Source organism: Pseudorca crassidens, chromosome 18 (genome assembly GCF_039906515.1).
Source record: "Pseudorca crassidens isolate mPseCra1 chromosome 18, mPseCra1.hap1, whole genome shotgun sequence".
In the NCBI taxonomy this organism is placed as follows: Eukaryota; Metazoa; Chordata; class Mammalia; order Artiodactyla; family Delphinidae; genus Pseudorca; species Pseudorca crassidens.
Genome location: NC_090313.1, coordinates 79,719,259 through 79,733,008, shown reverse-complemented (window position 1 = coordinate 79,733,008; position 13,750 = coordinate 79,719,259). Strand labels below are relative to the sequence as shown.

General features: G+C 39.0%; 1 protein-coding gene across 5 annotated transcripts in view; it reads right to left on the bottom strand.

Moving 5' to 3' along the window:
• The window catches only part of ZMYM5 (zinc finger MYM-type containing 5), a 90,673-nt gene that overhangs the window by 10,271 nt on the left and 66,652 nt on the right, over positions 1 to 13,750 (bottom strand). For all 5 annotated transcript variants that reach the window (XM_067713854.1, XM_067713855.1, XM_067713856.1 and 2 more), the window contains 3 exons: positions 3,233 to 3,518; positions 2,374 to 2,536; positions 865 to 1,077 (listed from right to left, as the gene is read on the bottom strand). In XM_067713854.1, coding sequence (XP_067569955.1) covers positions 865 to 1,077; positions 2,374 to 2,536; positions 3,233 to 3,518 — 662 coding nt within the window. The remainder of the gene's footprint in view (positions 1 to 864; positions 1,078 to 2,373; positions 2,537 to 3,232; positions 3,519 to 13,750) is intronic.

The window sequence follows — 13,750 nt, the reverse complement described above, 5'->3', positions numbered from 1 at the left end:
AGTAAAATTGATAAAAACTGTACAAATTTATGGTGTATGATGCGATGTTTTGAGGTTTTTAATGTCTTGAAATCAGGAAGATGACACTTCCTTAATCCCTACCTCACACCATACACAAAATTAACTTGAGATGGATCACAGATGTAAACATAAAATCTAAAACTAAAAAGCTTATAAGACAACATAGGTAAATATCTTCATAACCTTGGTAGGCAGAGTCCCTAAACAAGACACAAAAAGTACTAATCAGAAAGGCAAATAGTAAACTGGACTTTATCAAAATTTAAAACTTGGGCTTTTCAAAACCAACATTAGGAAAACGAAAAGACAAAACATTGTCCAGGAGAAAAATCTTCTAAACACATTTATTTTACAAAAGATATGTATCCAGAATATATAAAAAGAATTCCTACAACTCAATAATAGAAAGACAATCCAATAAAAAAAGTGAGCTAAAACTTGGATACTTTACAAAAGAAGATATATGAGTGATGAGAAAGGAACAGTAGTTATCAGGAAATTAAAACCACAATGAGATAATCATTTCATACCCACTAGAATAGATTAAATCAATACAGACAACACCAAATTTTGTTGAGACTACAGAATAATTGGAACTATCAAGTTGTCAGTGGGAGTGCAAAACGGTAGAGAAAAGAATTACTCATTGTAACGTCTGCAAAACATAAAGACTTAAAACAAGCTTACTTACAACAATTAATTTTAATACTCATTTGAGTATGAGATGAGAGACTGACAGAAATGGAACCATATGAGATTCTAAGATAAATATGCTTCATGTAAGCTATCAAGGGAGAAATTACTGCAAACTTGATCATTTAAAACGCATTAAAAAAGAATTACCTGTTTATATTCGTTAACACAACTTTGGCAGCAAAATCTCATCTGCTGACCTTCAATGACTAGGAGATTGTTTCCAGCACCTTTGCTGGGCAGGTACTCCCCACACTGCTCACAGCAATTCATCACTAGACCATTGGCCAACCTGTACTTGTTAAAGCACTGGTTACTGCACAGCTTATGTGTTACGTTGTTAACGCTGACTTCATGCCGAATCTAAAAACAAAAACCAATTTATTAAATAAATGAACTGGATTAGCACCATACACGAGATACCTAGTTTTTTCAACAGAAATAAAGAACCTTTAGTAATTTCTCAGTGGATGAAACATTCACGTAAAAGACTTTACAAAAGCACATTTCACTATTCTTTCATTTTTATCTTTGATTTCTTTGTAAAATTGTGCTTTGATTTTATAAAAGGAAAAGTAAGATTCATAGAACAAAAAGCAACAAAATCAGACATTTCAGAATTACAGGGGCTTCCCTGGTGGTGCAGTGGTTGAGAATCCGCCTGCCAATGCAGGGGACATGGGTTCGAGCCCTGGTCCGGGAAGATCCCACATGCTGCAGAGCAACTGAGACCTTGCCCCACAACTATTGAGCTTGCGCTCCAGAGCCTGTGAGCCACAACTACTGAGCCCACGTGCTGCAATTACTGAAGCCCTCGCGCCCAGAGCCCCTGCTCTGCAACAAGAGAAGCCACCACAATGAGAAGCCTGCGCACCACAATGAAGAGTAGCCCCCACTTGCCACAACTAGAGAAAGCCCATGTGCAGCAACAAAGACCCAACACAGCCAAAAACAAATTAAAGAAATAAATTTATAAAAAAAAATTACAGAAAATGGTTAGGTTTTGATATGACCTGCTTAAAAATAAGTGGATTGGGAATTTGTAGGTATTATAAACTTCACTGCCCTAGAAAACTGGGGTGGGGGGTGGGCGAAGGGAACCAGTATCACCCACATTCAGGATGGAGTCTGTATATACCTAAGTTCTTGCTTTGCTCAGCTCTATGGTAGCTAAGATAAAATTGTGTCTGGGATTTACACGGCTTCAGGGTAATCCAGACCAAATTCAGTTACCAAAGACCATGTTAAGTGGGGAGTCCCTGGATGCCTGGGAAGATGGCAATACCGCCTAAGAAATGTGAAGTGACCTACATACTTTCACTCCACCTGTTCTACGTGTTCTTGTAGGACTGGTTGTTTCCTTCATGTCCTGAACCTACATTTTCATTTACTGTGGCTAATAAGAACAAAATCCACCATAAAACTACTGCTCTCTTTATGAATACATTCAGTTCCACACAAATGGATGATTACCCCCCATACTATGGGGTGGGACATTTGTTATGAGACAATTCTAACATATGCTTATTCTTCCCTTCAACTTCACTGAGTAGATTCAAGACTCATCCATTAGGTAGATGGCAGAACATATAATAGCACCTAAAAGTTAAAATTATCGCTGTTAACCTAGATAATAACTTAAGATATAAAATCACAGACCTCTGTTAGTTTACTGCAGATTGTACATCTTGATTTATTCAGAACTCTTTTTCGAAGATTCTGGTTATCTTCATAGGGAGACAAAGACGTACCACAAAATTTTTGGAAGGATTCACTTGACTCCCCTTGAGGAACAAGAGTAGCCTGTTTTGCAGGTGCACCTCTGAAACACAAGGGATAGACACAATTTAAGAACACTGCATTCTTATTTTTTGGCCATGCTGAGTGGCTCATTTCCCCCACCAGGGACTGAACTCAGGTCATGGCAGTGAAAGCCCAGAATCTTAATCACTAGGCCACCAGGGAACTCCCTAAGAACATTGCATTTTAATAAAAGTCAAATATATATGAACAATAATTGACATTTTTCATTTTCTCATGATTTAATCCTAAGAATCAACTATAACTTTTGGATCTAGAAAAATCCACATTTTGGTTTAATTGCTAACAGTTCCTAAATAATATGGCAAGATATTCAGAGATAAAAATATTTTGTTGTCACAGGTTATGACCTTTAGGACCTTGCCACAGGTTATGACTTCTAGAAGCATTCAAAAAGGGTGTTAGCAACCGGGTAGAACCAAGGTAGAGGATGGGGAAGGGGGTGAGGCAAAGGCAGTGGTGGGGTAGGGTTGATTTATTTCTATACCTAAACTCTATTTTCCTGCCAAGAGTAAGTACAATACAAATAACCCACAGCTCTGACATATGCTAGGACAACTCAAGCTCCATAAACTTGAAGAAACCTGTGCATCAATTCTATCCACGAATCTTCCGCAACTCTCTAAGTACATTCAGGACACAAATTCATACTGCCAGTATCCAATCATATGGAAGCATGTTGAAAGGTACGGCTTACTTTTTACATGTCACCTTGCGCTTCTTTGGAGTACGCTTATGAGAGAAGGAAGAGAGGCAGGTGGTAGAACAGAAGAGGTGAGCTGATCCTTTTCGCTGATAAGCTGTCTGTCCCTTCTGTAAAGGCTTTTTGCAGTTTGCACAAGTGATTTTAGCTGGTTTAGTGGGTTGCTGTTGGACAGAAGGCTGGAAGATCTGTTTAGGAAGTGAGTCCACTGGTGATAAAGAATCCACCCCTGGCTGTTTCTGATTACGGGGAAAGGATGCTGACTGGGAGATCCAAGAATCTTGAAAAATAAAACACATAAGAAAAGTCACGGAACAGTTAAAAACTCCCATCAGAAAAATATTTAAATTTTTCATTTTGCACAAGTCTAAGAGAATAGTGAGGAAGCCTTGCTGTACAACCCCAGGGGGACTCTCCCCTTTGTACTCTAAGTGAATGATGCTCTATTGTGCCAACACTGGAAATGGCGGCCCCGGAACTGTGCAATGCGGTAGCCAGCATCTCCAAGTCAGACTCTCTGTGCTAGAGATTGTGCAAGTAATTTAAACTAGGTCTTGGTATTCTCAGCTACAAATCACAATGATACCCAACCTATTAGTGTTATGAAGACTAAATGAGAGGGACTTCCCTGGAGGTCCAGTGGTTAGGACTCTGCGCGCTTTCACTGCCATGGCCCAGGTTCAATCCCTGGTCAGGGAACTAAGATCCCACAAGCTGTGCAGCAGGGGAAGAAAAAAACTACATGAGATAATGCATATAGTAAAGCATTATGTTCTGTACACAGGGTACTTCCTAAGGTACTTTTTCTTTTCTAAGAGAAAAGTATTAATACATTATAAAATAAAGCAAATATACAAATATAAAGATTATAGTCTGGTGTATGATACCCATTTTCATAACAGCTTCCCCCCTAACATTTTATTATGAAAAATTTAAAGCATATAAAGCTGAAAGAATTTTACTGTGAAAAATATGTCCATCATATAGATTCTATACTATTTTACTTTTTGCTTTATCACGTTTTCTATTTATTCACCCCGCTAAATAATCTATCTTCTCTATGTATTTCAAGTAATTTGTAGATACTAGTGCACTTCCCTCCAAAATACTTGCAAGTACATGTAATTTAGACATAGCATCTTAAGGCAACTCTGTCTACAATTACCTGCCAGCCTTCTAGACTATTTCCCAGGCATTAGTGTAGGTGGTGGATTACACAGGAGACCCAGCTTTCCTACCTTCACACGGGGACTCCATCGTATATTACTGTTAGCTTCAAAATGGTACAATATTATGTACAGGTAATAGTGCCTCTCAAACCTTAACATGCATACGATCACTTGGGAATCTTGTTTAAACAGAGATTCTAAATCAGTAAGTCTAGGGAGGGGCCTGAGATTCTGCATTTCTAACTACCTCTTGAGTAATGTTGAAGCTTTGAGAAACAAGGCCCGAGAGCACTGAATTATTCTGTCATCTCTCTTCAAAAATAGCTTTTGTCGTTAGGTAAAGGTCTATGGCCCCTTCACCTATTATAGCTCTAAGCGCCTCTCATAATACTACCAACACTAACAACTCTGTTTTCACTTCTAAATTCCTACCCATTGCTGCTTCTAATTTTGTCCTTTTCCAGATATTTTTATCTTAACAGGCAAAACCAAAACAGAACAAGTAACCAAAGGAATTCTTTCACTCCGCAGAAAGATACGCTGGCAAATATGAAGTATATACCATAAAGTTTTGTTTTTGTTTTTATTTTGGCCGCGTCACGCAGCTTGTGAGATCTTAGTTCCCTGACCAGGGATTGACCCTGGCCCCACAGCAGTGAAAGTGTGAAGTCCTAACCACTGGACCACCAGGGAATTCTCTGGGCTTTTTTTTTTTTTTTTGCAGTACGCGGGCCTCTCACTGTTGTGGCCTCTCCCGTTGTGGCGCACAGGCTCCGGACGCGCAGGCTCAGCGGCCATGGCTCACGGGCCCAGCCACTCTGCGGCATGTGGGATCCTCCCGGACCGGGGCATGAACCCGTCCCCTGCATCGGCAGGTGGACTCTCAACCACTGCGCCACCAGGGAAGCCCTGGGCTTTTTAATTTTGTACACTTACCCATACTTAAAGGGGATAGAGTTATATATAATTATGTAAAGTGAGACATCAACTATACTGCTCAATAGATTCTGCAGGGTTTTTTTCACTTTAGCATTGGTGCATACATAAGTAAAGCAAATGTTTTCTTTGTTTATACTGCAACTATTGAATTTCTCCTAATTTCAAAGTTTCTTATTTCATCAAATTCTTATTTTATCGTGTTAGTTTCTACAGGCTAAATAAAACAGGGTCCCCAACCCCTGGGCCTGGGACCAGTAGCAGTCCAAACGAGCACAGCTTCACCTGCCACCCCCCATCCCCCCATCGCTTGCATCACCTCCTGGAACATCCTCCACCCCCCACCGTCCGTGGAAAAACTGTCTTCCACAAAACCAGTCCCTGGCACCAAAAAGGTTGGGGACTGCTAAAATAAAAGGTCTCTCAACCAAATTCTTCCATGCTCTATCCCCAGAATAAATTTTAAGAGAAGGGGCCCAGAAGGATTTAATCCAAATCCCTCCTTATATGCAAGGAAAATTAAGGCCTAGAAGCTAGAGGTGATTTGCCCAGAATTCCAGTAAGTACCAGACCCACTATTTGAGTTTTAGATATTCTTTTTTATTTTATTTATTTACTTATTTTTTGGCTGCATCAGGTCCTAGTTGCGGCGTGCGGGCTCTCTAGTTGTGGCGCGCAGGCTCCAGAGCTCGCGGGCTCAGTTGCCCCGCGGCATGTGGGATCTTAGTTCCCCGATCAGGGATCAAAGAGGCACCTCCTGCAATGCGAGACGGATTCTCAACCACTGGACCACAAGGGAAGTCCCAAGTTTTACAGATTCTTGATTTCTTCCTGCATCTAAACTCTTCTGCCTAAAGAACAACCTTTTAGTATTTCTTTAGTGTTGGTCTGCTAGTGAAGTTACTTCAGTGTCTCAGGGGGGTTTTTAGTTGTTAAAGAGTAACACATACACATGAAGTTTATAATCTTAAGTGCACAGCTCAATGACCATCTTCACAATGAATATGTACTTCTACGACCACCACCCAGATAAACACACAGAAAACTTCCAGGATTCTCATGTCTTTTCCACGCAGTCACTCCCCTCCTTTCCCACAAGCCATCCATATCCCCACTTCAAAGATAAGTTCTGCCTTATTTTGAACTTCGCCTATGAAATCACGTAGTATGTACTCTCGTCTCAACATCTCATCTGTTTCACTCACACTGAAGGTAGTTGTTCATCTGTTTCCATTGTTGAGTATTCCATTGTGTGGCTGATACTATTTATCACTCTACTGCTGATGACATTTCGATTGCTTCCAATTTTTTTTTGGTGGGGGGACATCAAAGGTTTATTGGGTAAGGGCTATTGGGTTTATTGCCCACAGCAAAAGTTCCTGGAGCAACACCCCACTGTGTACAACAGACAGGAGGCAGGACATGGGAGCAGTCTTTGCTACTCAGGGGAGAAGGAGGCTACCATCTACAGGCGGATGATTGCTTCCAATTTTTGACTATGATTTCTCTACATGTCTCTTAAGGGTCTCTTGCGTATTTATCCTGCTCAGAATTTGTAAAGGTTCTCGAATTCAAGGGTTGATGTTTTTCTCCATTTTAGAAAATCCTCAGTTACACCTCTTCTGCCTCATTTCTTTTTTCCTCTTTCTGGGACATTAATTACATGTCCTTTTCATCAAATGTCCTAAGTCTCTTACATTCTTTTCTGTATGTCCCCCTTTTGGTTCTGACTCAGTCTAGATAATACTCTGATACATATTCCAGTTCATTCACACTCTCTTCAGCTGTGCCAAACCTACAGTTAAAATGTAGACTGTCTGATACTCCTAGTACCTGCACCCCTTGTGGGTTCATTTCTATTGTCTGCTTTTTCTCTTATTTCATTACATGGCCTGCCTCCTCATATCCCTAATAGTTTTACATGAAAAACTGAAAAAAAAAACTGAGACTCTGGATTATGTTAGCATCCCCAATCCAAAGGTCGATATATATATATTTTAAATCAGTGTCCGTCTTTGTTGGCCCCTGTGAGTCTGTTGAAAGTTCCCCTTAGATTCTTAGCAGCCTTTTCTGGAACTGAACACATACCCGTTAGAGAAAAGCAACCCCAAGTAAGAGATGACTCCTCTGAGGCTCCTTCTCAGATATGAGAAACATTTTTTTAGTGTATTTGTAGCTCTGTGATGCTTTCGATATTTTATATGTTTTGTCTCCCTGTCCCCCATTATTCTCTGCAGGAGGGACAGGAGTTACCTATCGATTATTAAAGTCTATTATTATCAGAAGAAGAACTTCCTAGAATCAGTATCATAGCCAGAAATGTTTATAATCCAACAAAAATACAACACAGATGCAAGAACAATTTCTAAGTCTGAGTATTTTCTTTGATGAAATTTTGCTGTTTACATAAAGATACATGATGGCTGAAGAACTTTCACTGAAATACAGTCTACCCTAGAGGTTAATGAAAAGATTAAATGACTCAAAGGTCCATTCTAATGGACATGATCTTATTTTCATAAGATATTACACAGTTTTATTTGTACTTTATGCAGAGCCATAATTTTATAGGATAAAATTTGAACCCTTAAGCCCTAGATTCAAATATAACTCAACTCCAGAAATCCTCATCTTGCTCTTATTTTTTTTTCTTTTTTCTGTGCTGGAAATCCTTCATTCTATAGAAGTGGGAAGCACACAGCAACTAAAGTAAGATACTCTGGGGGAGCTCTGACTCTAAATAATAACAACAATTACAATAGTAATACAATGGTCACCATATTATTCTGTAAGTCTTCTGGTAAAATTGGTTAATTTTACAAAAGCTGACAGCAAGCAAAAACAAAATTTAGGGTTAATACTAAAATTAGACAGCTTTCACTATGCTACATCCAACTTAAACAAAGAGTGAAAAGAGCAACAACAAGAAGACAGTCCTGGGGCTTCCCTGGTGGTGCAGTGGTTAAGAATCTGCCTGCCAATGCAGGGGACACGGGTTCCAGCCCTGGTCCGGGAGGATCCCACATGCTGCGGAGGAACTAGGCCAGTGTGCCACAACTGCTTAGCCTGCACTATAGAGCCCATGAGCCACAATTACTGAGCCCACACGCCACAACTACTGAAGCCTGTGCCCGTGCTCCGCAACAAGAGAGGCCACCGCAATGAGAAGCCCGTGCACCGCAACGAAGAGCAGCCCCCGCTCACTGCAACTAGAGAAAGCCCGCGGGCAGCAACGAAGACCCAACGCAGCCAAAAATAAATAAATAAATAAATAAATAAATAAATAAACAAACTCCTTTTTGACAAGTGACTCCACCTTTCAGAAAGCTTCAGACACATCTTCACCATCACTCTTTACCCGACAACTCTGTAGACCCTCTTTTTAGAATTCTGGGCCAAATGGTATTATTTAAAGGATAGGGCCTCCCTGGTGGCGCGGTGGTTAAGAATCCACCTGTCAATGCAGGGGACATGGGTTCGAGCCCTGGTCCGGGAAGATCTCACATGCCGTGGAGCAACTAAGCCCGTGCGCCACAACTACTGAGCCTGAGCTCTAGAGCCTGCGAGCCACAACTCGAGCCCCACACGCCTAGAGCCCATGCTCTACAACAGGAGAAGCCACCACAATGAGAAGCCTGCGCACAGCAACGAAGACCCAACTCAGCCATAAATAAATAAATAGATTTATTTTAAAAAAAAATAATAAAATAAATAAAGGATATAATTCTGTAACTTTTTTCCCCCGAAATAGAACTTTAGAGAACCCAGGAACACTGTAAATTCATCCACACTTCAAAGATAACAGAAATTCACTGCCACAGCACAAACAAAATAGTTTAAATGTAGTTAAGAACGTCTTCATATATATGAATGAATGTCAGGGGAGTCCTTTAATGCTTTTTGTCTGTTACTTTTTAAAATCATTGATACCTCACGGCATGAGAAAATTATCACTGTAATATAAAATACAGTTTTGAATTAATGAGATAAAAGGATGACAAGAATAAAAATACATCCAGGAGCAGTCAAAACTACTTTCAAACAACTTTTGCTAGTCTCAATTATGTCCACAATTTGAGTGGAGCAACAGTATAGCATCTAACTACAGTATGATTTTTTACAGTTAAGTATCAGTCTATGTGCTATGCTTTTAAATTGATCCACTTCATCATTCAATACACAACTTCAATTTACTCCAGAAGGTGAAAAACGGTCAAGGCTGAAACATAAAAGAAATACATGGCAAGCCTTCTGGTTTTAACTTCACTTAAGAGCTTATATGTACATAAGATGTAATTCATGCTTGTAAAAATATACATGTAAAATTTAGGAAATAATTACAAAACAAAAAATAAGTGAAAAAAATAAGAGTGAAAGAAACAAATCAATTACACTGCAATAAAAAATTTTAAAAAGAAGAGTGAAAGAAACAGAGATCCAAAAGAATGATTTTCAATGGACATTATTTCAAGTCTTCAACATCATCTTCAACCGCTTTTAAGCTTAACACATCACTCAATACAGAAATCACAAGTTTTTTATATTATTTTTCAGGTTTCACTCAATTAATAAACAAAAGATGTACATAGTAATAAGTAGATGACAAACATAAATGAACAAATTCATAAAAAGTCTACAAAAGTATTTTTAAAAGTTCAATGATCATTAAGAGGATATCACCTCTAAATGATCAGTTTAGCAAACATTAATAATACTCCTACCCCTGAGGAGAGCTTACAATATTATAACAACAAAAAAAAACACCATAATTTTTTGGTGAGGACCATTCTGTATTAACCATGAAAAGCTTTAAAAATATGTTGACATCTGACTTGGCAATTTCACCTACAGAAACTTTTCACTAGAAAATATGTGTGACAAACTTAGAGATATTCATGAGAAACCTGTTTATAACTGCAAAGACTAAGACACAAGCTATTAAATAAATTATGAACATAAAAAGCTTACTATATTTGACATAAGCGAATACGCTAAATGATGAAATGTCAAATGCTTCCCCTCCACCCCAGGTCAAGAACAAGACAACAGAAGGCGCTTTCACTGCTGAGTGCCTGGGGTTCAATCCCTGGTTAGGGAACCAAGATCTTGCAAGCTGCGAGGCATGGTCAACAAAAAAAAGAACAAGACGAGACTTTATACTCCGATCACTTCTATTCAACATTACATAAGAAATAAAAGGGGATCTGCCAGGCCACACTATTTCCATAATAAAACTAAGATTATGTGCCTTTTTCATCGTGTTGGCATCTGCACTAATGGGGCAGAAGCAATGATGTTAGGTAAAACTGCTGGCAGTGGAACCAAACTGTACTAGTAAAATTTTCTTCACTATCAGGCACTTGCACAAAAGAAAGAAAAAGTAGCACCTGTACTTCCTATTGTTCTTCCAACAACTGGTCAACACAATTCTGATGCTATAACTACCTGGAGTCAGCACCAGCCCCCATTTTGAAGGCAGAGTCCACAAGACTGCCCTCACTTTACATGCCACCTGGACTTCTGGCCAACTGGCTGTAAATGTGGGAGGTTCCTAAGGCCCCTTCAGATTTGATAATTTGCTAGAATGATTCAGAGAACTCAAGAAAGCTCTATACTTATGATCAGTTTTATTTAAAGGATACAAATCAGGACCAGCCAAATGAAGAGACATACGGGGTGAGGAAGGGTCCCAATGCCAGAGCTTCTGTGCCCTCTCTCTGAGGAAGCGGGTAGCGTCACCCACCCGGCACAGATGAGTTTTTACTGGGTTTCATCGTGTGGGTGTGACTGGTGGGATTATTCGCTGCGTGTGACTGGACTCAATCTCCAGCCTCTCTCTCCTCCATGAAGGCTGGGCTGGCTCAAAGGCCCAACACTCAAATCACACGGTTGGTCTTTCTGGTGACCCTCAGTCTTAATCATTAGTTATTAGGAATCTGGTAAATTTCAAGGATTTATTCTCTCTCCCAAGAACCAGGGACAAAGGCCAGTGAAATTATTTATTATGCAACAGAAGTCCTTAGTGAAAAGGTAAAAATTAGTATTAATTTTACTAAATTTCAGCCTCTGACTACATCTTAATACTCTGTATGATGAACAGGGAAGCATCCAGAAGCCACTTCTGTTTCATACCAAAGAACAATGAGAAAGAGTGGAAAAGCACTTGTAAAATTGTTGCACTGCAAGCTGAACTAGCCTTAAAGGAATGACAAAACAAACTGGTTATTGACATTTTCTTAAAATAAGCCTTTCACTTCAAAAAAATAACAGTATTTGTTGCCAGTGAGAAAATTTGAGCTTTCCAGTGAAAATCAGTCTTTGAAAACCTGTATCCACCACTGCTAGCGTGACAGCTTTCTAAGGTGTCAACATTTAGAAGACCTAGGTAACTCAGTGAATCAACACTTTCCAAATAAGTAAAGCACAATGTTACCAAATCATACAAAGGTAAAATTCATTCAAAGATAAATGAATTTTAATGTAATAAAGCATGAAAAGTTCATTATATAGTTTCAGATTCCACACTGTAAGAACTTTTAAGAAACTACCACTTATCAAGTTTTGGTGCTGTGTCAAAAGGAAAAGGAAAAAACTATCCATAATTAACTAAAAAGGCTACTAAAATATTGTTCCATTCTACAGCCACGTATGTATGTGAGGCCAGATTTTCTTCTTATACTTCAAACAAAAGAAGATATTGCAACACATTCAATGTAGAACTAAATTTGAGGAGCTAGATATACCTTGCTGTTTTCTATCAAGCCAGACTTCCAAAAAATTTGTGGGGCTTTCCTGGTGGCGCAGTGGTTGAGAATCTGCCTGCTAATGCAGGGGACACGGGTTCAAGCCCTGGTCTGGGAAGATCTCACATGCCGCGGAGCAACTAGGCCAGTGAGCCACAACTACTGAGCCTGCACGTCTGGAGCCTGTGCTCTGCAACAAGAGAGGCCATGATAGTGAGAGGCCCGCGCACCGCGATGAAGAGTGGCCCCCGCTCAATGCAACTAGAGAAAGCCCTCGCACAGAAACGAAGACCCAACACAGCCAAAAATAAATAAATAAATAAAATTTAAAAAATAAAATGCTTTATAAAAAAATTAAAAAAAAATATTTCTGTAACTGTAACACATCACTTTTCACTAAATATCTTTAGTGAAAGTAGTTATCTTTCATTAAAAATATGTCACATAATAATTTTGTTAAATGAATAAATACCTTTTAAATTTATGTTTTAATTTCTAATATGATAACAGATTAAAAACAAAACAAAAAACTTTGGGATCCTCAATCACTTCCAAGACTGAAACTGAGACCAAAAAGTTTGAGAACTGTCCTATAGAAATTAATAAACAATACAAACGAAGACATTTAGTGTGTAGAGTTTCAATAGTAAAAAATGAAAAGCCATACAAATGCTTAAAAAGTAGAGGAATAAATATCTCAGACAAAGGAATATTTTATAGCCACTGAAACCTCTACTTTTAAAATGACATAACAGGGGCTTCCCTGGTGGCGCAGTGGTTGAGAGTCCGCCTGCCGATGCAGGGGACGCGGGTTCGTGCCCCGGTCCAGGAAGATCCCACATGCCGCGGAGCGGCTGGGCCCATGAGCCATGGCTGCTGAGTCTGCGTGTCCAGAGCCTGTGCTCCGCAACGGGAGAGGCCACAACAGTGAGAGGCCCGCATACCGCAAATAAATATATAAAATAAAATTTAGATTAAATAAATCAAGAGAACACAAAACTAAATACAATATGCTCTAAATTCTATTTTTAGAACCACAGAGGCACAAGACTGAAAGCAAACAAAACAACATTTTAAGTTGTCAGTCACTTCTACTTAGTAAGGTAGGTGACAGATACTATTTTCTTATTTCTAACTATGATTTCCTTCAAACGTTCTGTAATATTCTCATAACCAGAGAAAAAGATTAATTAAAAAAAATTTTTTAAGAAAAAAAATACTAGCATTCCATTAAAACAACCAGTGATTCGGTTCTTAGTTCTAATTACTTTCCAGTCCTTTCCTAAAATTCTAAGTTGGTCAATAGCTAAAAGCACTAAAATGACCCAAAACAAACAAACACAAACAAAAAACAAACAGCACACCAGGTCATGAAAAATCCACAAAAAAGATTTGCTAAATTTTAAATAACTTTCATTATATTTTACCAGAACACAACTGGCCTCATAAGAGTCTTTAAAATACAGATATCTGATTTGGGACTTTCCTGGTGGTCCACTGGTTAAGACTCAATGCTTCCACTGCAGGGGTTCAATCCCTGGTCAGGGAACTAAGATCCTGTATGCCACGTGGTGCGGCCAAAAAATAGGGGAAAAAAACAAGTCTCTGATTTAAAGGTAAGAAAGTTTTCTAAATTTAAAATGAAGCAACTAATAAAATGCTGA